This window comes from Nannobrachium achirus (genome assembly GCF_963921795.1).
Source record: "Nannobrachium achirus genome assembly, chromosome: 21".
Classification (NCBI taxonomy): domain Eukaryota; kingdom Metazoa; phylum Chordata; class Actinopteri; order Myctophiformes; family Myctophidae; genus Nannobrachium; species Nannobrachium achirus.
In genome coordinates, this window is record NC_137828.1 from 14,552,071 (window position 1) to 14,575,407 (window position 23,337).

At 42.2% G+C, this 23,337-nt stretch overlaps 2 protein-coding genes across 6 annotated transcripts in view; one reads left to right on the forward strand and one right to left on the reverse strand.

Moving 5' to 3' along the window:
• Nucleotides 1-16,256, forward strand: part of LOC308306458 (aspartyl/asparaginyl beta-hydroxylase-like) — a 101,670-nt gene extending 85,414 nt beyond the window's left edge. For 3 of the 5 annotated variants that reach the window (XM_080751466.1, XM_080751467.1, XM_080751470.1), the window contains 6 exons: nt 2,388-2,526; nt 4,035-4,126; nt 5,080-5,213; nt 8,232-12,541; nt 15,301-15,406; nt 15,755-16,255. In XM_080751466.1, the coding sequence (XP_080607592.1) occupies nt 2,388-2,526; nt 4,035-4,126; nt 5,080-5,213; nt 8,232-8,382 (516 nt within the window). In that variant the 3' untranslated portion in view covers nt 8,383-12,541; nt 15,301-15,406; nt 15,755-16,255. Of the gene's footprint in view, nt 1-2,387; nt 2,527-4,034; nt 4,127-5,079; nt 5,214-8,231; nt 12,542-15,300; nt 15,407-15,754 lie in introns of all 5 variants that reach the window. The other 2 variants (XM_080751468.1, XM_080751469.1) reach the window with 1 other exon arrangement.
• Nucleotides 16,257-17,567: 1,311 nt separating this feature from the next.
• Nucleotides 17,568-20,152, reverse strand: LOC308307227 (uncharacterized protein). The gene is made up of 6 exons (XM_080752400.1): nt 20,020-20,152; nt 19,852-19,906; nt 19,507-19,653; nt 18,815-18,896; nt 18,482-18,631; nt 17,568-17,886 (listed from the first exon to the last, which is right to left on the reverse strand). The coding sequence occupies exons 1-6, from the start codon at nt 20,067-20,069 to the stop codon at nt 17,615-17,617; spliced, it is 756 nt and encodes a 251-aa protein (XP_080608526.1). The 5' UTR covers nt 20,070-20,152; the 3' UTR covers nt 17,568-17,614.
• Nucleotides 20,153-23,337: the final 3,185 nt, after the last annotated feature.

Consider the following 23,337-nt stretch of genomic DNA (forward strand, 5'->3'; position numbering starts at 1 on the left):
TTGTCGTCGTTGACGCTTATGTTTTTATTTGGCCACACGTTCTTGGACGCGTTATTGTTAAATCAAGTAGGCTTAATAGCCTAATTTTTTAAAGAGAGAGAGATTCCTCTGTCCATCAATCGCTTGCTGCCTGAAATGTGCACGTTTTCGCTTCTTTAAAACCAGTGTTGGGACTAACGCGTTACAAAGTAATTAGTTACTGTAACACCGTTCTTTTTTTCAGGAACGCATACTCTAACGCGTTCTTTTTTCAAATCAGTAACTCCGTTACCGTTACACATGCTGCGTTCCTCCGTTTCTTTTGCGTTATTTATGCATGAGGAGCTGAATCTTCCTGTGTCAGTCACAAGCAGGCAGAGGGGGGGCCGAGTTTGTGTGTGTGTGTGTGAGAGAGAGAGAGAAAGAGAGAGAGAGTACAACGTCTTATTAAATCCATGCATGTGTCAGACACAGATGGTGCTGATTACCTTTAGATGGTGCTGATTATCTTTGCAATGTAAGGATATATTCCATAATCCTGTGTCAATGTAGTCTCAAAAAAAAAAAAAAAAGAATCGCATCACCAGGCTTTCCTGCGTCCAGACGGTCTATGCAGGAGTTTACTTTCACTTTCATAACAGAATGCAACAGCACTGCAAAATCTGTTGCAAGCTACAGAAAAAGACATCCTATAAATGGCCCTTTATTTTAGCCAGTTTCAAAGGAAAACCACCTCTTGTTTCTCTGTTGTTGAAAAAAAAAATCAGTTCACTTTGTTGTGGCGTCATCGTGTGTGTCTGTCCACAGGCTGGATTAATCAATGCATGTCCAGGTGGAGCCCGTTAAAGATCGTTAGTCCTAGTCTCCTCTGATAGTTTCACAAAGTACATTAAGCAACAGGAATGTAGGCTATACAGTATGTAACATTGTCCCTTACAGAGGCTTTACAAGCCAAAACAACAGCAGCAGTGTCATGAGGTAATATTTTGCCCTTAAATATTTGAAAGGAACAGTCTAGAGTCAGACTATTGTGACATAAGGTACATTTTCCTTGAAAACAATGAAATGCAACCTTATTTATTTTAGCTTTTAAGACAATCGTTTTGCATTAAGATTTTGCTTGAATAAATTTAGATTTAGGCTATTGATAATACATTTATCAATAGCCTATTACTTCAGTTAAACCAGTTTAGACCCTCTAATAATACCTCTATGCTTGCTTTGTAAAACACCCCTGAGTTGCACTATTTTTCCATACATCAACCCTCTTCACCAAAAATAGACGATCTACAAGCTTACTTTGGGTGAATATGCTTTTAGAATAAGGATGCTGTAAACGTTTATTTATTTTAAATCTGTCCTAATGAAAAATTAAATGGAGGAAATCATGTTCTTTATTTCCAGTTAAATAAAGTGCAAGCTTTTGGTCATAGACCTTCGTCAGGCATGCAGCATTAATCGACTGACAGCCTAAATTAGAGCACAAATATATTTAAGAAATAGTGAAAATAGCAGATCTCCAAGCTCACAATGCAGCGCAAAGCGATGTGTTGTGAGCTTGGAGATCTGCTGTTTTCACTAGTTTGGGTCACAGGCAAATGTCTAATTTCTCTTTTGGATTAAACTATAAAGTTTAACCATGCAGGCTATAAGGTCATTACTAAAAAATACTAAACTAAAAACGAAAAAGTAACTAAAAAGTTACTTTTCACAGTAACGCATTACTTTTTGGTATGAGTAATCAGTAAAGTAACTGAGTTACTTTTGAAATGAAGTAACTAGTAACGGTAACTAGTTACTATTTGTCAGTAACTTGCCCAACACTGTTTAAAACAAAGATGTAGCCTATAGGAAGTGGCTGTAATAACACATAATTAACTGGAATCTGGAATGTGCTCATAGTGTTTTCACAGTTATTTGAATTAATACCAAAATTAAAAATTTCCGTAGGAATGGCCCTCGGTATTGTCAATAGATCAGCAGCTGCCTGTTTGACCACGTGTCATTTGTTTACATATTTGGTTCTTTTAACAAAAGTCCTGTGTGAACGCTAACCGGACCAAATTCAAAATGTAACAATGTAAACATTTGGTCCCTGATCCGGACCTTCTAAGCGGACTTTGGGTGTGAAAGGGGCCTTAGTCTTTTCATTTTCATTATCGGAGCGGGAAAAGATGACCACCACGTTATGTCAATCACATGATCTGACCTTTGTTTATTTTATATACAACTATTACATCTATTTGGCGATGTGGGTTCTGACCATCCTGACACATACCACCCTAGATGTACGACACACAATGAAATGCATCCTATATTGACTTACTTTATCACTTTGATATTCTCTCTCTCTCTCTTTCTCTCTCTCTCTCTCTCTCTCGCTCTCTCTCTCTCTCTCTCTCTCTCAGTCTCTAGAGCGTAGTTGGCGCACCATCAGAGAGGAGGCGGAGTCAGTGATGAATCTGACGTTGACGGGTCTGTTCGTCCCTGAGGAGGAGAACCTCAGGGAGACCGGGGACTGGGGGCAGTTCACACTGTGGCAGCAAGGTGGCAGCACTGAGAGCAACACACACACACACACACACACACACACACACACACACACACACACACACACACACACACTAGGGCATTCACGAATAGTGATTTTTAGTATTCGAATTATTCAACCTCAAAGTATTCGAATAGTCGAATATTCGACAGGACTGGCCAAACTGTCAAATATTAAGTAAGCAAGAGGCGAACATTGTGAAAATAGACGATCTACACTCACGTTGCGAGGCGTTTTTTTTTCCACAATATTTATCTGCGGAACCGAGTCACATTAAATGTAATACCTACAATTCCAAGTGCTTGTCAGGGTGGGGTCCCAGTTCAAATATGTTTATTTTGGGGGTCACAGCCTAAAAAGGTTTGAGAACCCCTGGTATAGAGCATTAACAAATGCATCCACACAGAGCATTGACAACTCATTCTTATGACTTCCTATCTAGTAGCCAAGCTTTATAAACTATATATTTTTTTAAAGAGAAAACAATAAAAGAAAATATTCGACTTCGGTGAACAACGTCGAATAGTGACTTTGATATTCGAATATTCAAATACTTGGTGAATGCCCTAACACACACACACACACGGACACAGACACACACACACACATGCTACAAATCAGGCATTATAACTCCAACTCTTTTAACCCTAAGGCCTAAATCTAGAACCTCTAAATGAAATGTATTGGCATGACAAAACATGCTAACAAAACAATAAAAAATAGAACTGCACTCTGTCGAGGTGCCAACTTGCTCCTTGTTCACAAGTGAGTAGCACCAGGAATGCTGGTCCCTCATTTGCTGTTAATGATGACGTTGCCAGAAATGCTGGTCCCTGATTGGGCTACGGGGCTTAAACACACACAGCTACCTACCTACCTGTACCTACGCAGCCGAACGCAGTACTCACGCGCTCTGCTGGCGCAAGTAACTAGGAAAAAGTGCTCCTCGGAGCACAGGTCTCCACCAGATCATGTAGCAAAATGTGGTTGAGGTTTGGGCAAAATCTGTATTATGCAATAAGAAAATGCAACATGGTGGAAAATTATCTTACGAACCCATAATTGCGACCATCAGGTTGCAGTTACTATGAAAACCTCCACCGGCTGTCAGTCTGTCTGTCTGTCTGTGTCTGTCTGTCTGTCTGTCTGTCAGTCTGTTCGTCACACGTCATGTCACACTTTTGCCCTACTCATATCACCGCCACCATTGCCCCGATCCATGCCACACTTTGCACACACACTCCTTGGCTGCCAAACAACAACCTCATTTCTCACATGGCCCTGTTCTAGCGCCACCATGAGGCCGATTCTTGCAAAACATATTTTTGGACACTGCTCCTACAGATTTTGCCCTAAAATCTCACAAAGCGGTACACAGTATGTCTAAAGTCATGTCATGAACATGGATTTGTCCCATTTCCCATATTCCCTCCTGATTGGCTACCATTGCCTTCTAAAGTTTGTGTATGCGACCTGACGTATAGTAATGTGTGCGTGTGCGTAGGCAGGAGGGCAGGTGATGCGTGCCGCAGTGTTCCAAAGACCTGTGCTCTACTGGAGAGATTCCCTGAAGCTACAGGCTGCAAGAGAGGACAGGTTGGTGTGTGTGTGTGTGTGGGTGTGTGTGTGAGGGGAGACCTTTTACTGCTGTTTCACAATTCACACATTAGGACTAGGCCAGAGGTCTTCAATGTTTTCAGGCCAAGGACCCCTTAGCTGAGAGAGATGAAGCATGGACCCCCACTACCTTTTCGTAGATTCCATACAGTTTCATCGTTTGACAGCACAATCATCAGTGTATTTTGGATTAAATTTTCAGATATTTAACCACTTGAACCGTCACGTAATAAACTTGACCTTTCACTTGTACTTAGTCTGCTCTTTTTCCTCTCTACACCAAACCCCTTTGCTGAAAATAGCCGATATACAAGCTTGTAGATCTGCTATTGTTGGCTAAAGTTCTCTGAATATGGACGTTAGGTGTCCCGGACCCCCTGTAGAAGACCCCTGGACAAGGTTAGGATCAGGCGGCTGGCGCGGGTCCGTGTCAATATGCCGACGGGCCGGTGTTTCGACGGGCAAGACCACCTAAACCTAACCTTAACCCTAACCTCAGTAAAACCAATGTCGGTGAACGTTAACCTGGTCGGACCAACGGGTCATCGAACCAATGCTCAGTCCCCGGCTGGCGCATCGCACGCTCGAGTCCCATTGCCGACGATCTTTGCTGCGCGTCTCTCCCCATCTCTGTCTCTCTCCCTGTTTACTGTCTGCCTCTACTGAAAACTATTAGTAAAGCCCGAAAAGCCCTAAAGAATATTTAAAAAAAGAAAATGGTTAGATATACCTGGACCTCATTTACGATCTAATCCAACTTTTAATTAATAAAGCACATTTTAAAAAGACCAAAAGTTGACCAATGTGCTTCAGAAATATCACAACCAACATTTACACTGTGTGTGTGTGCGTGTGTGCGTGCGTGGGTGCGTGCGTGCGTGCGTGCGTGCGTGCGTGCGTGTGCGTGTGTGCGTGCGTGTGTGCGTGTGTAGATAAAGTTCTCAGTGATGAAGCCAGGCACTCATGTGTGGCCTCACACGGGGCCCACTAACTGCAGGCTGAGGATGCATCTGGGCCTGGTGGTTCCTAAACATGGATGCTCCATACGATGTACCGACCAAACCAGGTACCTCCTCTCCTCCCCTCCCCTCCCTCCCTCCCCTCCCCTTAGTCCGAGCGTTTCGGGCAAAAATTGTTCACTATGGAACATTTTTGGCTATAGGGACATCGCAGATTGGTCTTGGGAAACTTGTGGGAGCAAATCAAAGTTGGGATCTCATAGACTTTACTATACAGCAAAATAAATAAAAAATGGTTTAAGTAGCATGTGAGGGGTCAAACTAGGGTTTTTTCGTTATTCTGAATCCAATGCAAGCATTTGTTTTGCACGAAAAACATTCCTTTCCAAAAAACGGACCCCACAAAACTTTGAAAAGTGATGACTCATCACTAAACCATAGTTTTATGGGGGCCGTTTTTAACCCAAGGAATGTTTTTCGGTCAAAACAAATGCTTGCATTGGATTCAGAATCACGAAAAATCCCTAGTCTGACCCCACACATGCTATTTAAACCATAGTTATTTTTTGTATTATTTTACTGTATTGTAAAGTCTATGAGACCCCAACTTTGATTGGCTCCCACACGTTTCCGAAGACAAACCTGCGATGTCCCTATAGCCAAAAATGTTCCATATGCCATGTACTAACTGTCTGCCAAATGTCATGCTTTTATCGTAAAGTGCACGATTCCATCAAAATACTGCCCAAAATGCCCGGACTACTTCCCTTCTCCTCCCAAAATGCTGTTTAGGCATAAGGGGTAAGGTGGCGCGCAAGATGGGGCTTACCTCTGGTACTTACCGCACCGGCAGAAGCGGCGATTACGCAGGGCATTGTGGGCAAGTGCCCAGGGGCGCAATGGCACAAGGGGGCGCCAGGGGGCGCCAGAGGAGAGAGAAGCGCTGCATGCATTCTTCCCCTTGCCGCAATGCAAGATAATAGACCAATTATTTGTTTACTAACATTGAGACTGAATGCACAGCTGACTGTATCATGTAATCAATTCCCAACAGATCCCCAAACCTGTTGTTTTGGGGAGCACTGGTTGCGACCGTAGGTCGCAGTTACTTGCACTCCTATACTATCCAAACCTCCACCGGCCGTCCGTCTGTCCCTCCCTCCCTCCGTCACGTCACTCGTCACACGTCACACTTTTGCTCTGCTCATATCTCCGCAACCGTTGCCCCGATCCATGCCAGATTTTGCACACACACTCCTTCCCTGCCAAACTACAACCTCCAAGGACCCCCGGAGCTCCAGGGACCCCCAAGTCCCTGGGGGACCCCCAGGTGTAAAAAATGACCAAATGTGCAAAAATGACCAAATGACCACCCCAACGGGGCTGCTCACGGGGAATTCCCGGGGACCACCGACTCCTGGTGCTCCAGAACGGATGCAAAAGTGGTGGCGCCCCCAGTGGAGGACCCCCTCCACTGCAGCTCACATAAAATGCCTTAACTCGGGCTAGGAGCGACCGGGAGAGCCGGGGCCGGTACCTATTCGGCCGCCTCGGCGGCGCAGAGACCCCACCCCTCATTTCTCACATGGCCCTCTTCTAGCGCCACCATGAGGCCGATTCTTGCAAAACACATTTTTGGACACTGCTCCTACAATTTTTGCCCTAAAATCACGCAAATCGGTACACAGTATGTCTACACTCATGTCATCAACTTGGATCTGTCCCATATAGCGCCACCTTCAGGCCGATTTTTTAAAACACATTTTGGACACTGCTCCTACAATCTTTGCTCTAAAATCACGCAAATCACTACACAGTATGTCTACACTCATATCATCAACATGGATCTGTCCCATTTAGCGCCACCTTCAGGCCGATTTTTTAAACACGTTTTTGGACACTGCTCCTACAGATTTTGCCCTAAAATCACACAAATCGGTACACAGTATGTCTACACTCATCTCATCAACATGGACCTGTCCCATTTCGCGCCACCTTCAGGCCGATTTTTTAAAACACATTTTTGGACACCTACAGATTTTGCCCTAAAATCACGCAAATCGCACAGTATCTCTACAGTCATGTAATCAAAACGCATCTGTCCCATCTAGCGCCACCATCAGGCCTATTTTGGAAAAACAAATTTTTGGTGTAATTGTCCGATTAGGGAGTCTTACTGGTTATTCAACCTCCTCTTGTGTGCTAGTGAGGTGCTCCCATGGGAGCGCCCTTATCGAGACATATATACTTCATTGCGCAACGGTGTTCCACGTCAAGAGTAGCTGATATACAAACTCACATCGCGTCACCAATGCAACCCTTCTGAGCTTGGAGGTCTGCGGCTCTGCGCGCGACACCGTCGCAGGACGGAGCATAATTAGGCTTCATGGACTGCAGCTGGGCGAGCAGTAGACGCTCTGGTGATCCAGTGGATCGGGTGGGTGATCAAGAGGAGCGCTCCCTCTGTTCTGATGACGGTGAATAGAGGTGGGGTTTGAAGGACAACTGTTTTGAATCGCTATTATTGTTTACAATCAACAGAAACTAAGGATTATGTATTTCAAGTGTGAGAATTTACAGTAAAAATCCTAAGCATTCTTCCTCCACACTGGGAGAAAAACGGCATCTGAAAGTTTGATGGAATGCATTTTTAAACGCAAGTGCCATCCATTGCATCCTATGAGCGGTGGGGTTCATTCGGTGCCTACCTGCGTGCGCATGCTGGTTTTTAACAGTGTGACGTGGACCATTAAGGCAACTGATAATTAACCAGCTGAAAACCCTTGTCGGTAACACTTGGGGAGGCGTGTGGTCCGTGGGGGGGGCGCATCATAGGTACATTGCCCAGAGCGTCAGATGTCCCAGCCCCGGGCCTGCGCACCGGATAGATATACTGTGTGTAAATATGTAGATGAATTGTTCTTTTTGCTGATCTCTCTCTATCTTCCCCTTGCCCCCTTCTTTCTTCCATTTCTCTATTATGGAAATAGCAAAATGATGGAGCTCGTACAAAGAATAAAACATGTCACATGATGATGTGACAAGTTGATTCTGAACAGTTAATACTAATCCTACGGCTAATAATAGTCGTCATAATAACGGTAGCAATGTTGTGCTCGTCACAGGCACTGGGAGGAGGGCAAGGTGCTGATCTTCGACGACTCGTTTGAACACGAGGTGTGGCAGGACGCCGACAGCTACCGGCTCATCCTGATCGTGGACGTCTGGCATCCGCAGCTCACCGCCCAGCAGAGACAGAACCTGTCCCCCATCTAGTCTGTCCCCCCCCCGGGCCTTAGGGAGATAAAATGGTAATGTCGTGCCAATCAGTCTAAAAGCGCCACATTTTGCACAGATGTAGCCCAGGGCATGCTCTAATCATCTAGCTAGGGCGCCCGAGTCGGCGACCTTCAGGGTCGCCACAGCGGCCAAGTCAAGTGGGGCTCCCATCGACTTTCTATACACTATACTACAGGAGGAAAACAAATCTTCTTTAAGTAGCATGTGAGGGGTCTAACTAGGGGTTTGTCATGATTCTGAATCCATTGCAATCATTTGTTTTGCACAAAAAACTTTCCTTGGGCAAAAAACCTGACCCACAAAACGATGGTTTAGTGATAATAGCATCACTTTTCACAGTTTTGTTGGGGCCATTTTTAGCCCAAGGAATGTTTTCTTTTTTTTTTTTTTGCAAAACAAATGCTTGCAATGGATTCAGAATCATGACAAACCCCAAGTTAGACCCCTCACATCCTACTTAAAGCAGATTTATTTCCTCCTGTAGTATAGTGTATAGAAAGTCAATGGGAGGCCAACTTGATTTGGCCGATGTGGCGACCCAGAAGGTTGCCGACTCGGGCGCCCCAGCTAAATCATTAAAGCATGCCCTGGGATACATCTGTGCAAAATCTGGCGCTTTTAGACTGATTAGCACGAAGAAACCCTAAGGCCCCCCCGACTACACCTAGTCTGTCCCCCATCTAGTCTGTCCCCACCTAGACTGTAGGGATGGGACGATATGAAAATATCATGTCACGATCATTGTGACCAAAGAAATTGCGATTTATGATATCATCGCGATAATCAAAATATCCCCAACATCCATTATCCTGGGGCGGAACAGTTCGGCTAGAGATTTGGTAGAGACTAGAGAGTGAAAAAAAAAAAAAAACACTGTATCGAGTACGTTATTTACAGGTCCATTTTAGCAATTATAGAGGGTTTAAAAATGGTACCGGATATGCAGCTCGGCAAATAAAAGGTGAATTGATCCCAGTGCATGATGGAGGACGATTCCACGATACATTTAAATCTCCACGATAAGGTTATTGCGATTTTTTATCACGATAATAGCGAATATCGTCCCATCCCTACGAGACTGTCCACCATCTAGTCTGTCCCCGCCTAGATTGTCCCCCATATTATGGACTGAATGAATCCTCCGCTGACTCGCTGCTCATCAGAGACTGATCCCTGTCCCCCATCGAGTCCTTCCCCATGCACATAGACTGTCCCCCGATATAGACCCAATGAATCGTCCACTGACTGAGTTATCTGTGGATAAACTGATACTCTGACTGACTATGCTTCCAGACTGTCTAGAAACACCAGACAGACAGACTGTGTTTTGACTACTGAAGAAGAGAATGACGTGCCAATAGAAATGGACTGAACTCAACGTTGGTTTGACCCATGCGCCAACAGTAGTTGCTAGCGCCATGGCTAACCATAGGCTAGCTAGTGCTGGCGGGGGAGTGGAGCTGTAATGATCTGTTTACTAGCCTTATTTGCTGTCTTGGCTAGCTGTGCTAAAGGCTGGCTAGCTCTAGTAATCAATGCAGTGAAAACCAGATACTTAATGTCCTGTAGAATAGTGGTCCCTACCTTTTCAGGACGCAACCCCCAAAATAATCATATTTGAACTGGGGACCACCCCACTCTGACAACACTTAGAGTTGAGGCTTTACATTTTGTATAACACAGTTCTATGCTCACAACACCTCGCGTTGCGAGGCGTTGTGAGCATGTAGATCTGCTATTTTCACAATGTCTGCCTCTAATATTTGACAATTTGACCAATGTTTAATTCGTCATTTTAGAGGTATTTAAAAGTCCTTAAATTGTCACTTTAGAAATGTGCACATAGCCTCTATACACTTAAACTTTATGTTGATTTGTTTACTGTTGAGTGAGAAAACAATGTTGCACATTAAGTTAATCAGCTGGGGACCCCCCAAAATAATTTGGGGACCCCCTGGGGGTCCCGACCCACAGGTTGAGATCCACTGCTGTAGTCGCTTAAAGAGGCGACCTGCGAGCTTGACCATCTGCTATTTTCGCTATATTTGAACATTTATGAAAGTGAAAGTGGTTCAGTGTGTGGGTTTTATGAATACTGAACCAATGATGATGAAGTATTAACGAGAGTTTGTGACAAAATAATAGTTACATTGGATGCATTGGAATGCAACCTTTTGACACTTCTTGAAAGGTTTTTGGACATCATAGTTTTCCATCTGAAAGCAGCTATGTTATAGACGGGTGACAGACAATAACCTCCGACAATAAGAAGTCACTGTCGGGGTGGCGACATGTCGGAATGGAGAGCACCCTCCGTTATAGACCAGTGGTTCTCAACCTGTGGGTCGGGTCCCCAGATTATTAACTTAATGTGCAACATTGTTTAAGTGTATAGAGTGTATCTGCACATTTCTATAAAGTGACAATTTAAGGACTTTTTAACACCTCTAAAATGACAAATTAAACATTGGCCAAATTGTGAAAATAGCCGATCTGCTATTTACACAATAGAACCGTGTTTGCGAAAATAGACAATCTACATGCTCACTTGCGAGGCGTTGTGAGCATGTAGATCTGCTATTTTCACAATAGAACCGTGTTATACAAAATATAATGCCTCAACTCTTAGTGCTCATCAGGGTGGAGGGAGGTCACCAGTTAAAATATGATTATTTGGGGGGTCGCGGCCTGAAAAGGTTGAGAACCACTGATATAGACAGTATTTCCATGTGTGTCACAAGTTATACACAATTTAAACTCTGTGTAACGCAACGGTATTCTGTTGCAGGGTTGGGATTCTTCATGATTTTAACGGTTCCCTCTTAAACCATTTAGGGTTAGAATTATTGAATGCTTTAACTATTGAAAAAGAGCAGATATACAAGCTTGTAGATCTGCTATTTTTGAAAAAGTTGTGAAAATGTGTGCAAATCTTTGAATATATGTATTTTTAAAGCGAACGTTTGTAACTCAAATTTTGCTTCTGGGGGGTCCCTGGAACTAGATATTTTGAGATGGGGGTCCGTGGTCAAATAATTATCAGTTTGGGGGTCCTTCACATGAAAAAGTTGGAGAACCACTGACATAGTAGTCTCTCAAGAACAGACTGAGCAACAGTTAAGTGAAAATTACCTTTTCTTTGACGATGGCTAGCCAGATTGCTGACATAGAAACATAGGTTTTTCAAAAAACCTTAGAAGGATTCAAAAGACACAGAATCGGGTCAATATTCTAATTTTCACAATTTTTCAAAAATAGCAGATCTGAGCTTGTATATCTGCAATTTTTCAATAGTTAAAGCATAAAATAATGATACACAATAATGTGTACCCGTTCTAAATGGGTTAAATGTCTCATTACTTAAAGGAGTAGTTCGCCGGTTTTCAACCAAGTCTGTGTTCTTTTAGTCAACTACGTTCATGCTAAAACGCGTCTATTTCCTTACATTACTGTTCTGTGGCCAGTAGGGGGCCTACTACCACGTACGTCATAGACGGATTCGGCCAATGGAACGCCTGGGTTCCCGGGGCTATGACGTAGGTGGTAGTGGGTCGTGTCGGTCGTTGTAGCTACGGAAACTACAGTAGGATTGACCCGGAACGGCTACCGTAGTAGGCTAGCAGTTTACAGCGAACCCTAAACAAAAACAAAGCTAGCAGTAGCAGCAGCAGTAGTAAAAGATGGCTTCAGAGACAGATTTCGAGTATTTCGACGAGGAGGAGGACTTTTTAAATGTGTTGGCTGAATCTGCTGTTCAGCCATACATGTTTGAGCCTGAGTACACGCAGGAAGAATTGAGGGAAAGAGAAGAACAAGAGAGACAGAGAGACGCGTCCAGAGCTGCAGCCCCACCGGAGCCAGAGGGACCACCCAGAGCCAACAACACGGACTGGTGTGTGTGTGGACACTGTCAGGCCATGCCTTCAGAAAGGGAATCTCTATGTTGCAACCCATGGCCCCGTGTCCAGTTCTTGTTAGAAGAGCTTCCAGACACAGAGACAGCGTGTGTTACGGAGCACCCCAGCTTCTCTGCCCACCTTGACAGTGGTGTACTTCAAACGTACTTCAGAATACCCAAGCTGAATTGGAAAAAGCAGCCGAAACCCAATGGACCAAGAGGGACGATGAGTTTGAAGTAAGCGATCAATTTATTTACTCACTCTCTTTCTCTTTCTCTCTCTCTCTCTCTGTGTGTGTGTGTGTGTGTGTGTGTGTGTGTGTGTGTGTGTGTGTGTGTGTGTGACCGTGCCTTCCACAACTTTAAACAATTTGACATATTTAGCTATAGACCAGATGATAAAAGACACAGTGCAACGTGAATTGATTCTAGTCTATAGAAGTAGTACAATTCAACGACTGGTGCACTGAGATGCAGACAGGGCCATCTCAGTGCTAATCTCCACCCCATCGTTTTATCTCGTTTCACACATTCCTTTACCATATATGAAAATGTCTCTATAGAGGAATAAATGTCCTGTAAATGTAGTTCAGTATAACATCACATAGCTGATGTACACGCATAGCTAGGCAAAGGAAGGACAACACTTTAGTGTACAATGTATGATTCCTTGGTTTACCTTTTAAAAAGAGGAACCACAGCTATAGGCTAATGATGGTAAAAACTCCTTTGTTACAGTGACAACACAGTGACATTGAGTTATCCACCCTCATTATGCACTTATTGCACTACTGAATTACACATGAATGTAAAAGATATAACCCAATCACTGACCAATGAGCCATCATCATACACCAACACGGAGCTTTGTCATCAGCGCGTCATAGCTGGGGGCGGAGTCAAGCGTGGGGGAAATATTTAACAACCCCCATTAGTAGAATGGGGTTTTCCGTGTTTTCAAATCCGATTTTTTAATAGTATAGCGATGTTTTAATTAATTGCAATGTCTTACATTGATTCCTTGGTTGCCAATGGACAAAAAATGATGCATTTAAAATTAAACAGCTTTGGGATTAAATATTGTCTGATATTATTAAGGACAGGTCGCATCATCAAAGACCATGGGTTATCTAGACTATCCGTCTGGTATTAGACACTGTTACATTTTTTTTATGATAAATTAAACTTATCGTATCAAAAAACGAAAAGCATTAATTAATCAATGATGGTTATAGAGCACATTAAATGAATTCCAGTTGTCTACAGCCATTAACAGCTTGTTATCATGCAAGGATTTACACACTGACACAACGCAACACAACACAATCCTATCCTAAATAGTTTCAAACCTGCAGAAAATACTTTTAAACTGGCGTCGATCCTGCCATATATTCAAAGATCAGGTCTCTATCCTACTTGAACTCACTACGATGTGTTCTATAAACAACATTGACGATTTAACGACTGTTGTTTTTGGATATTAGAGTAAGTTTAATTGATCATATATTGTAATTGTGTCTGTGAAAGACATAATGTAAACAGGTTTTGTAGCATAGAGGGAAGAGGGGGACCACGGGTGCTTATATTGTGCAACTCGACACATGCACGGGGGATAATCTGAGTCTGATTATAAACCACTTAATTACATTGATTCCTTACTGCAAATGCCTGGACAAAAAACTATCTGCAATAGCATCGGGATTAATTGTTGTCCTTATAGGACTGGTCGGATCAATGCCATGGTTATCTGACTGATTTAATCACCTGGTAAGAGACACACTTTCACATTTTCATGAACATGATCAATTACACTAATCACAATATCAAAAAACAAAGGCCATTAATTCAGCAATGATGTTCATGGAACACGTACGGGAAGGACACAGGAGGAGGATGCCATTGTAAGTGTATTAGGCAATGGGAATGGATTTAGACCATATTCACGTTTCAAATCTATTGACGACTAATGGGCCTGGCTGTTGGATTTATATTGTGGCACGTTTAATTGATCATATCTCATATTAATATTAGTGTCTCTACCAGTATTGAAATGAACACTGGATGTGCAAACATGTTTTTTTTGTAACACAGGGAGTAGAGTAGATGGAGAGAAAAACAGATCTCCGATCTCATCTCATGGTTGTGTAACTTGGATAGCCTACAGAAACGACAGATCTCCATCTCAGTCAGTGCTTGTGTAATTTGCGGGGAATATATTAATCTGACTCTGATTACAAACCACTTGAACTCCGACTTCTATATCCTATATGCCAGGGAGAAGATAACCGGGGTCCTAGCTTGTTGATTTTTGGCACGGCATAGATTGGCAAAAATAGATTTGGTGTAGTAGACTGAATATGTGGTCAACGTATAAAGAGTAAAATTGGGTCCCGTTTTATTCCAGAGGTTTTGATGAGGCAGGAGTAGTAGTTTAGACGAGGTGGCGAGGTACAGTTATAGCTCCATGCTGCACAGCGGTGCGTTCAATCAATCAATCAGTCATCCATAATAGGCTTGTTATCTTAATAATAAGTGAACTTTACGACGGCGAGTGAACGATTGCGTTCCAGAAGTCCTTCTGATGGATTTGTCTTGGCTGTCGAGTGTTTTATCGTCCAAAAAATCGCTCTGAACGTGATTAAAACGATAGTGTACTGTTTACGCTGTATTAACTCAATGGGGAAAGGCGGTTTGTTTTCCCCCACGCTCAAAGCGGATGTGACGTTTATGGGCGTTCCTTTCTAGCTCCGTGTTGGTGTATTACACATTGTTCTCTTCAGGCAAAATAATTACAATGACTGACTTTTAATGACAATGGAACGCCACTGAATTACATGTGAATGGTAAAGCCATAGACACGTCAATGACAACGTGTCACACCCACCCAACAATGAATCAGGATTTATGAAAGAACAGTATGAGAGAGACTACACAACATGCATGCTACAATACTACTGTATACAGTCTGCAACTTTTCTTCTTTCTTCTGACTGCAGGCAATATCGCCTGGCGGGATACCGGCACATCTTGGAGTGGATCCTTCGGGGGGAAAAACTCGGAATAGGGAATCGCATTGTCCTGCCAGCTTGCATAATTCACCAGGTAAAACTAACATATTACTTCAGACAATTTTGCTTTTTTTTCCACTCAACCTAGAAAGGATAGTTCACCCCATGACATGTTTTCTATTGATTAGTCACCCCATGGAGACACGAGTTGAATAATATTATTTTTGTTGCATTCCTAAGACAATACTTTGATTACTATAGATTTACTAAATTTACTATAGGCCTACTCATAATTTCGTTTTAGGAATGCAACTAAAACTAAACAGATATTATTGAACTCAAGTCTCCATGGGCTGACAAATCAATAGAAAAAATGTCATTTTGAGAGCTTTAAGCTGAAAGCTGTTAAATACCTAAATTGAAAATCTTCTTCCTTCTTCAGGTCAGGCAGCGATTCCCCGAACCTAGTGGGGTGTACAAGGGCTTTTGTGAAGCAGATGATCTTTTTGATGAGCTGCAATAAAGATACATTAATTTAAGACATTGGACTTTTTATTTACTTGATGTACACAGTTGTACCCAACAAAGTGAAATAATAAATTGTTGCCTACAGCAGTTGTTCTCAAATGGGGTTACGTGTACACCTAGGGGTACATAGAGGTACTACGGGGGCACATGAAAGTGAAAAATGAACACCATTTAGAGTAACTGTGTTTGGATGCTGTAATTTAAAGTCTTTCACTCCTTTTTCTTTGAAATGTTATATTATCGATATATTCTTCAAAAGTGGGTTTCATTCATAGCATCAGGTGGACACCTCATGTCCGAAATGGCAACTTTTCAGGATTCAAAATCAAAAGTAGAAGATCTACAAGCTAAAAATGCAACATCCTTTGAGCTTGTGGATCTTCTACTTTTGTATGGCACTAGTATAGCATAGTAGGGCATTCATGACTCTAAATAGATTTAGGCTGTTAATAAGTTCATTTTTGTATAAGTCAGAGTTGTGTAGTTTTTAGAGTGGGCTTAGGAATCAATGTGTGTGCTTTGTTATGTCTGTTTATGTAAAACCAAGGACCATTTATCATAATATACAATTGAAAAGGCGACTGAAAGCACGCCTCAAAAGTCCAAATATCAGTGATAGATCAAAGAAAGGGGTCCCACACACAGCCTGGACCTGGCAAAGATTTCTTATTTTCGATGGTGCAGAGGGAAAAAGGAGCAAACCAAATACAGAGAGCCAAAGGTCAAGTTTACTTAGTATTTAGGGTTTGAGTGGTTAAACGTCTGAATATACACCTTAATCCAATCCATGAACCAATTTAGAGAGACAATAGAACAAACACTAACACATTGCTGTACATGATAGTGCTGTCAAACAAGTCTATGACGCTATCAAGGAAAAGTGTGAACCCTATGGCAGGTGAAGTTTGCTTTCAGGTTGCCCAACCGGGCAAGTGCTCATTTGAGAGAAGATGCAACCGTCTGTCCATCTGTCTAATCACCTGAACATGGCCAGCACGCACTGTCTTCTGTTCTGTAAAATAAGTGCACCGTTTACCTACAATCTTTTGTGCACTTAAAAATATAAAACAACAAGTATGTAACCACAGACATATTCAATCATAGCTATGTAGGTATTTGGTATTTTTATGTGGAGGTATTGAGGTATGACATTAAAATTAAATAAGTGTTACATTGAGTGATAATTAAACCCTGTATAATATTATAATGGACGATTGAATTTTTGGACAAGTTGGCATGACCTTTGGGCAAGTAGAACATGACCTGTACCTGCCTCTGAGACCTTAGTGTCAACCTGCTTGTTTGAGAACCACTATCCTAGTGGACTCCTAATGTACCGTGTAGTGTCATAGTAAATCAGTGTCATACATTTGACAGGCGATTTTAAGGGGTGTCTATGGGTGCACTTGCACTGGCGGCCAAGTGCAAAATGTATTTTACACACAAGTTGTTGCAAAAAATAAGTAAATAAACCATATAGACATATGCTCATGGTGTCTAGAAAAAGCACAGTTTATATTGTGTTACAATTAGGTAAAAAAAATAAACCTTACAAAGGCCTAACCTAGTTAGGGCAAAATCAGAAAGTAGCCTACAAAAACAAATATGTTGCTATACTGTACATGTACTGTAAGCCCCTCCCAAACAGCAACATGTGTTCCCGGCCTGAATGGGTTAAAACAACAGGATAAACCGTACAAAATCCGAAAATGTTCACACGTGCGCAAGCGTGCGTGCATGAGGAACCCAGTCTTGCACCCCCTGCTAGAAGAGGCTAGAATCGCCTATGGTCCTGGTTAAATCTGGACTGGTGTTCAAGAACTGCCTTCTCCTTTGGAGGCTTGGGCGTTCTGGCAATGTTGGGTGGTAGAGATGGCCGATCGAGAGAAGAAGTTGGCACTTGGTAGGGCACTGTCACATCCTTTCTCCGCTTGATGGCGAGACGGACCAGTGTCTCTCGGAAGAGTTGTGTGTGGGGCACGTACTGCTTCTTCACAGCCCACCTCCCTGTCCGCTTGCAGTTCTCCTGTTTGGTGCAGAGTTCACCTGAAATGTATTTATTTTTTCTTGTCATTGAGCAAGTCATATATTTGTTCTGATCCTAACCCTTGGCCAGGGGTCTTCAACAGGGGTTCCGGGACCCCTAGGGGGTCCTCCAAATCTTAGAATATAGATAGAATGTTTTTTTCTCCTTTTTTATATTAACCACTTGAACCCTATGTGTCCAACAACAGAACTTTAGCCAAAAATAGCAGATCTACAAGCTCACAACACCTCGCGCTGCAAGGCGTTGTGAGCTTGTAGATCGGCTATTTTTTGCAAAGAGCTTTGGTGTAAAGGGGAAAAAGAGCACAGTGAAAAGGTCAACCCGGGTCAACACAAATTGAAATGAATCCAAAATACACTGATGATTGTGCTGTCAAACGATGAAACTATATGGAATCTATGAACAGGTTGTGGGGGTCCCTGATTCATCTCTCTCTCAACTAAGGGGTCCTTGGCCTGAAAATGTTGAAGACCCCTGCCCTAGGCACTTTCACATTTAGAAATACAGCTAGTGCTGTAATGTATATAGAGGACAGGCAGAAATTGATCTTTACAGAAGGAGAGTAGGTTCACACTATGGACAAATATGAATAACCTGTGGCACTTGTGGCTTGTTTCCGCTTCACAATGTTTTCATTGTGCTCGAGGACAGCTAGCATTCCCCTCTCTTTCATGCCAGTGTAGGAAAAGGCTAACCTTTTTGGCAAATATTTCAGGAGAGCAGAATGGAATACTTCTAGGCCACCTATAGGAACATAATAACAAAATGTGCACATCAAAAACATTTTTTTTTTTTTTTTTTAGATTTTCTCTTTTTTTTTTTTTTTTTTTTTTCAAATAATGCAGGTAAATATGGAAATCGGGAAAAGTTCACATCACATCTACATGTTTTGGCTTTCCACAGCATGTGATGACAATGTCAGTTTACCTGTGTGTTTGAAGAGGCCCAAATATTCTAGGTCTCCCAACAGCAGCTTGCCACAGACCAGCTTCTCCAAATCCTGGTATACCTGCAGTCCCAATGTAGGCATTTAGTAGACGCTCTTTATCCAGAGCGATTTACAGTAGGCAAGGTAACCACAAGATAATACATCAAATGCATAGATCTAATAATACATCAAGAAAAAACAGGAACCTACTGTCAGTCTAAACAGTATATTATCAAAACATTATTCTATAAATTCCTATTCCATTAATCTATAAAACCTTTTGTTAGCTGATCTACTGTAAAGTATTGTAGGGTTGGATCAGGCTGGGAAGATTTTGCTATACATTTTGTTGTAGGGCAACATCGGTGTTTTGTACTCTCAGTAACTGGGAGCCAATGGAGGGAATTTAGCAAGGTGTAAATGATGATGGGGAACTTATTTCAATAACAAGCTCATAACAACCTCCGGTCATCGAATGACAGTCTCTCTTGACTGTCAGTCAACACTAAGTGTATATAGCAGTGAAGGCAACGTAACACTATAGTTACAAGAGTGCTTACTGCTTAGAGTAGTACATGTTCAATATTTTAAAATGAGATCACATTGATGTAATACTCGAGACTGTGTGTAGTTTCTTTATAGCCCTAACAGTAACATACAAAGACTAGATTCTATCTAAATAATACAGTACCTGTGAATCCCTGGAAAGCCACTTCTTCTTCTTCCTCGTCTCTTGGTCCAGAGGGGGATGAAAACACCTGTACCTCCGCCCTCCCTCAGTCCAGCTATGGATGTCTCGGACATGGTACAGTATGGACAGCCAACGACGCTTCAGCTCCTGAAATAAATACATTGATATGCAATTATGGGCCTCTGTGACAAATAAGAAAGCATATGGTAAACAATAAGGCAACAAAGATAAGGAAAACAAATTCTCTCTTGCTAAACAGGCCAAAGCAAAGGTTTTACAGTTAGATGAATAGGCCAGACATAACAAGGAGGGCAGACAGTAATGTAAAATATGATGATCACATACCTCTGTGTTGCCTCCGCAGGAAGCAGAACAGAACCACAAATGATTCCTCAGAGACCTAATTGGTGAAATACAATAGTACATAGGTTACACTCCTGTGTAACGCTCAACTTACTCAACATGAGTATTTGTGTGGCTGTAGGTGTCTTGAACATAAACATCTGCACTTACATTGACCAGTCCGCTAGATCTCCCCGACCCTTCTTCTTGGCTATAGCCATCAGCTTGCTATGGAAACCTGAAATAGTAATTTAAATATTAAAACAATCTGAACTATTTGGGTGTCACCTCCGGTAAAAAGAAAATACATTGCAGATGTGACATACACAAATATGTAGTCACATTTTGTGTATGATTTGATTGTAATTCTATGGAGCCTTATTGTATCTGAATGAACAGAACACATATGTATTTTAGGAACAGACCTATACCACTTTCCGCCACAAGGTGGCAAAAGCCATTGGTGAGACAGGTAGAAGTAGGTGGTCAGGTGACGTTTCCTTCAGATCATACATGGGCAACTGGCGGCCCAGGGGCCACATGCGGCCCTCACCTTGACTTAATGCGGCCCTCAGGTTAATATCGGAAAACTGATATATTATTGATTTCAGCTGTTACAATTCCAAACATGACCTGCTTTAATTCTGTCAGCCTATATTAGTAGATTAATGACTATAGTAGTATGTCCAATGTAGGTATTTGTACAAAGTATTTAGGTTCATAGAGTCAACATGAATATATAACTAAATGTGTTTGAAATTAAATCAAAATGTTACATTTCAGGATTCCAATTAAAAAATTACAACAAATAATTCAGGATTCCAATTCAAAAGAAGCAAAAATAGCCGATCTACAAGCTCAAAACGCATCGCAGTATTTTTGCTTTTGCATGAGATACTAGAATGACAAAGTAGGAAGTAGCAATATGCAATGTGGCCCTCTGGAGTGAAGGTGGACATATAGCGGCTCTCGCCATCATCAAAGTTGCCCACCCCTGCTTCAGATGAACAAGGAAGGAGAAAGGAACTACACCTAAAACTGACTCTGTCTCCCTTTGTCCTGTTTATTCAGGTGAACGCTGCAGAGCAGTTTTAAAAATCTTATCTGTATACACTAGCCACACCCCTTGGGCGTGTAACACAGACAACATAGAAAATGTAAAATCAGAGATTATGGAACACAATCCATTATCCAGTATCTTGCACTTGCCTTTGACCGTGTGCCAAAGGTCAAATTGATGGTCGATTTCAGGATAGTTTTCCCTCATCTTCTTTCTCACTGATCGTGAGCGGTCCGTTGCTACCACCTCCACCTGTAGTCCCACATCAAGCAGCGTGTCGAGGGCCCGTTTGAAGCCTTCTGCTTCCATGGCAGATGAACTTGATGCTTCTGTGACCTACAAGAAGTTAGAGGGATGAAGGGTAGTAAAAGATACATAGAGTAACCAGCCGTTATGCCACAATGTTATGCAATAACACAACTCAAATTACCTGCACTAGGTTAGTCTGCAAAATCTCTCCAGTGGCATCCAGCATCATGGTGTAATGGCAGTATTTTGCTGAAAACCCTGGTGAGTCACATCTGAGTAAAACAAATATATACATATTAAAATAATTATTTCAATCAATGCAATAAATCCCAAACTAATGATCAATACTGATTTCAATGTATATACACTACTACTACTACTACTACTTCTGCTGTTTCTTTTACATTCTTCATACACACCTTCCATCCCCAGACAGGTGGACTGGCATGTACGGTTCTCCCCTCTCCTCCTTTTCCACCGCTTCAATGTAGAGTCTGGCCAGGATGGAATCCCTCTGTCTTGCGTACATGCTCTCAATGACAGGACCTAGATATGACTTCTGCATGTCATAAAAGGTGGTGTGTTTGATCATCCTCAAGTTCATTAATGCAGACCAATCCTCCAACTCTGTGATGGTGCTCCCCGTGAACAGCACAGAGGCAGCACTAAGCAGGTTCACCTCAGGCATCCCTCTGACTTCAGGAGATGAAGACCAGGTACCAGAGTGTCCTTCAAGGCAGTCCCACCTAACCTTCATCTGTGCCCCGACATAGAACACGTGTGTTTCATTTATGGGCTTTCCACAGCACTGACACTTCCTGAAGAGTTCTAGGATACTGGACTCATAAACGATGACCTTAGGCTCCTTCCAACGATGACGATCTGGATCCTCCTCCTCATCATCATCATCATCATCATCATCCTTCTTCTTCACACGTTTCTCCTGAGATGAAGCTGGGGTGGTGGTGGTGGATGAATCATCCTCGGGACAATAGTCTGAATCCATGGGGTCAAATACTTCCCAACTGCTGCTACTTGTGTCCATGAGAGCCTAATTTTAAACGAAAATGGAGAAATAAACCAACACGCTGACCACACTAACATTGGCAGTTGATAACATGTCATTAAGACCTGGAATTATTTATTTATACTTTAGCTATTGAAAAATAGCAAATATACAAGCTCACAGCTCTGCTGACCACTTGTAGATCTGCTATTTGTTGTTGTGAAAATATTTGTAAATCTTTGTATATATATTTTTCAAAGCAAACTTCTGTAACTCAAATCTCTGCTTCTGGGGGTCCCTGGAACAACATTTTGAGATGGGGATCAGCTGCCAAACACAAAATACAAATTTGGGGGGTCCTTGACATCAAAAAGTTTGAGAACCACTGATTTAGAAGACATTCATAGAATTGGGTCAAAATATTCAAAGACTTGTCCATATACAAGCACACAGCGCAGCATTCAGTGCTGCATAGTATTCCACAATTGCCTTCTAAATCAGTAGTCACACTTTCAAGATTTTTCCATTCGTAACCATAGTGAATACTTACTGATTGACGCAGACGACGTAGCCCAAGTGGGCTTGCAGTGTGTGGCGTAGATGACAAGGGTCCAGCTACAAACTAAACAACAACAAAAAGGTCTCAGCATCCTCATTGTAAGCATCATAGACTCTCAGTAGGCCAATTAATTTGCAACATTTACAAACACCACAATAACATCTCTGTAATGCAATCGCCATTTGTCAGTGTCTGTTACTTGTTCCTTCTACTCCTCAGGGCAGTGAGTCTCAACAAATGTTCTTACATCTTGAAAGAGGACACCTTTATGTGAAGCCTGTCTATATGTAGGTGCACGTGTTGCCAAGTATGGCATTTGAACCCTAACCATACCTCTTTTCTTCTTCTTTTGGCCATGGTTGATGCTGTGGGTCTCAAAGTAGGGTTTGGACCTCCCCTCTCCAATCTCATGGACCCCTGAGGATCCCAGCAGAAATGAGGAAGAATGTAATCACTATTATTTTACAAGCTAAAAGATAATCCAAGACAGAATGTATAACAGGGGTTCCCAAACTTTTTTTTGTCTCAGGGCACCCCATAAATATTTGTTTTAATCCGAGGCACCCCTAAATTATAATTTTCACTCCCAGCAAATATATTTATAGCATATCGTCG

Coding starts and splice junctions, on each gene's coding strand:
- LOC308307227 (XM_080752400.1), bottom strand. CDS start 20,069: ATGGCTATAGCCAAGAAGAAGGGTCGGGGAGATCTAGCGGACTGGTCA. Junction 19,654..19,851: donor CCTGCGGAGGCAACACAGAG/GTATGTGATCAT, acceptor TATTTATTTCAG/GAGCTGAAGCGTCGTTGGCT. Junction 18,632..18,814: donor GGGCCTCTTCAAACACACAG/GTAAACTGACAT, acceptor ATGTTCCTATAG/GTGGCCTAGAAGTATTCCAT.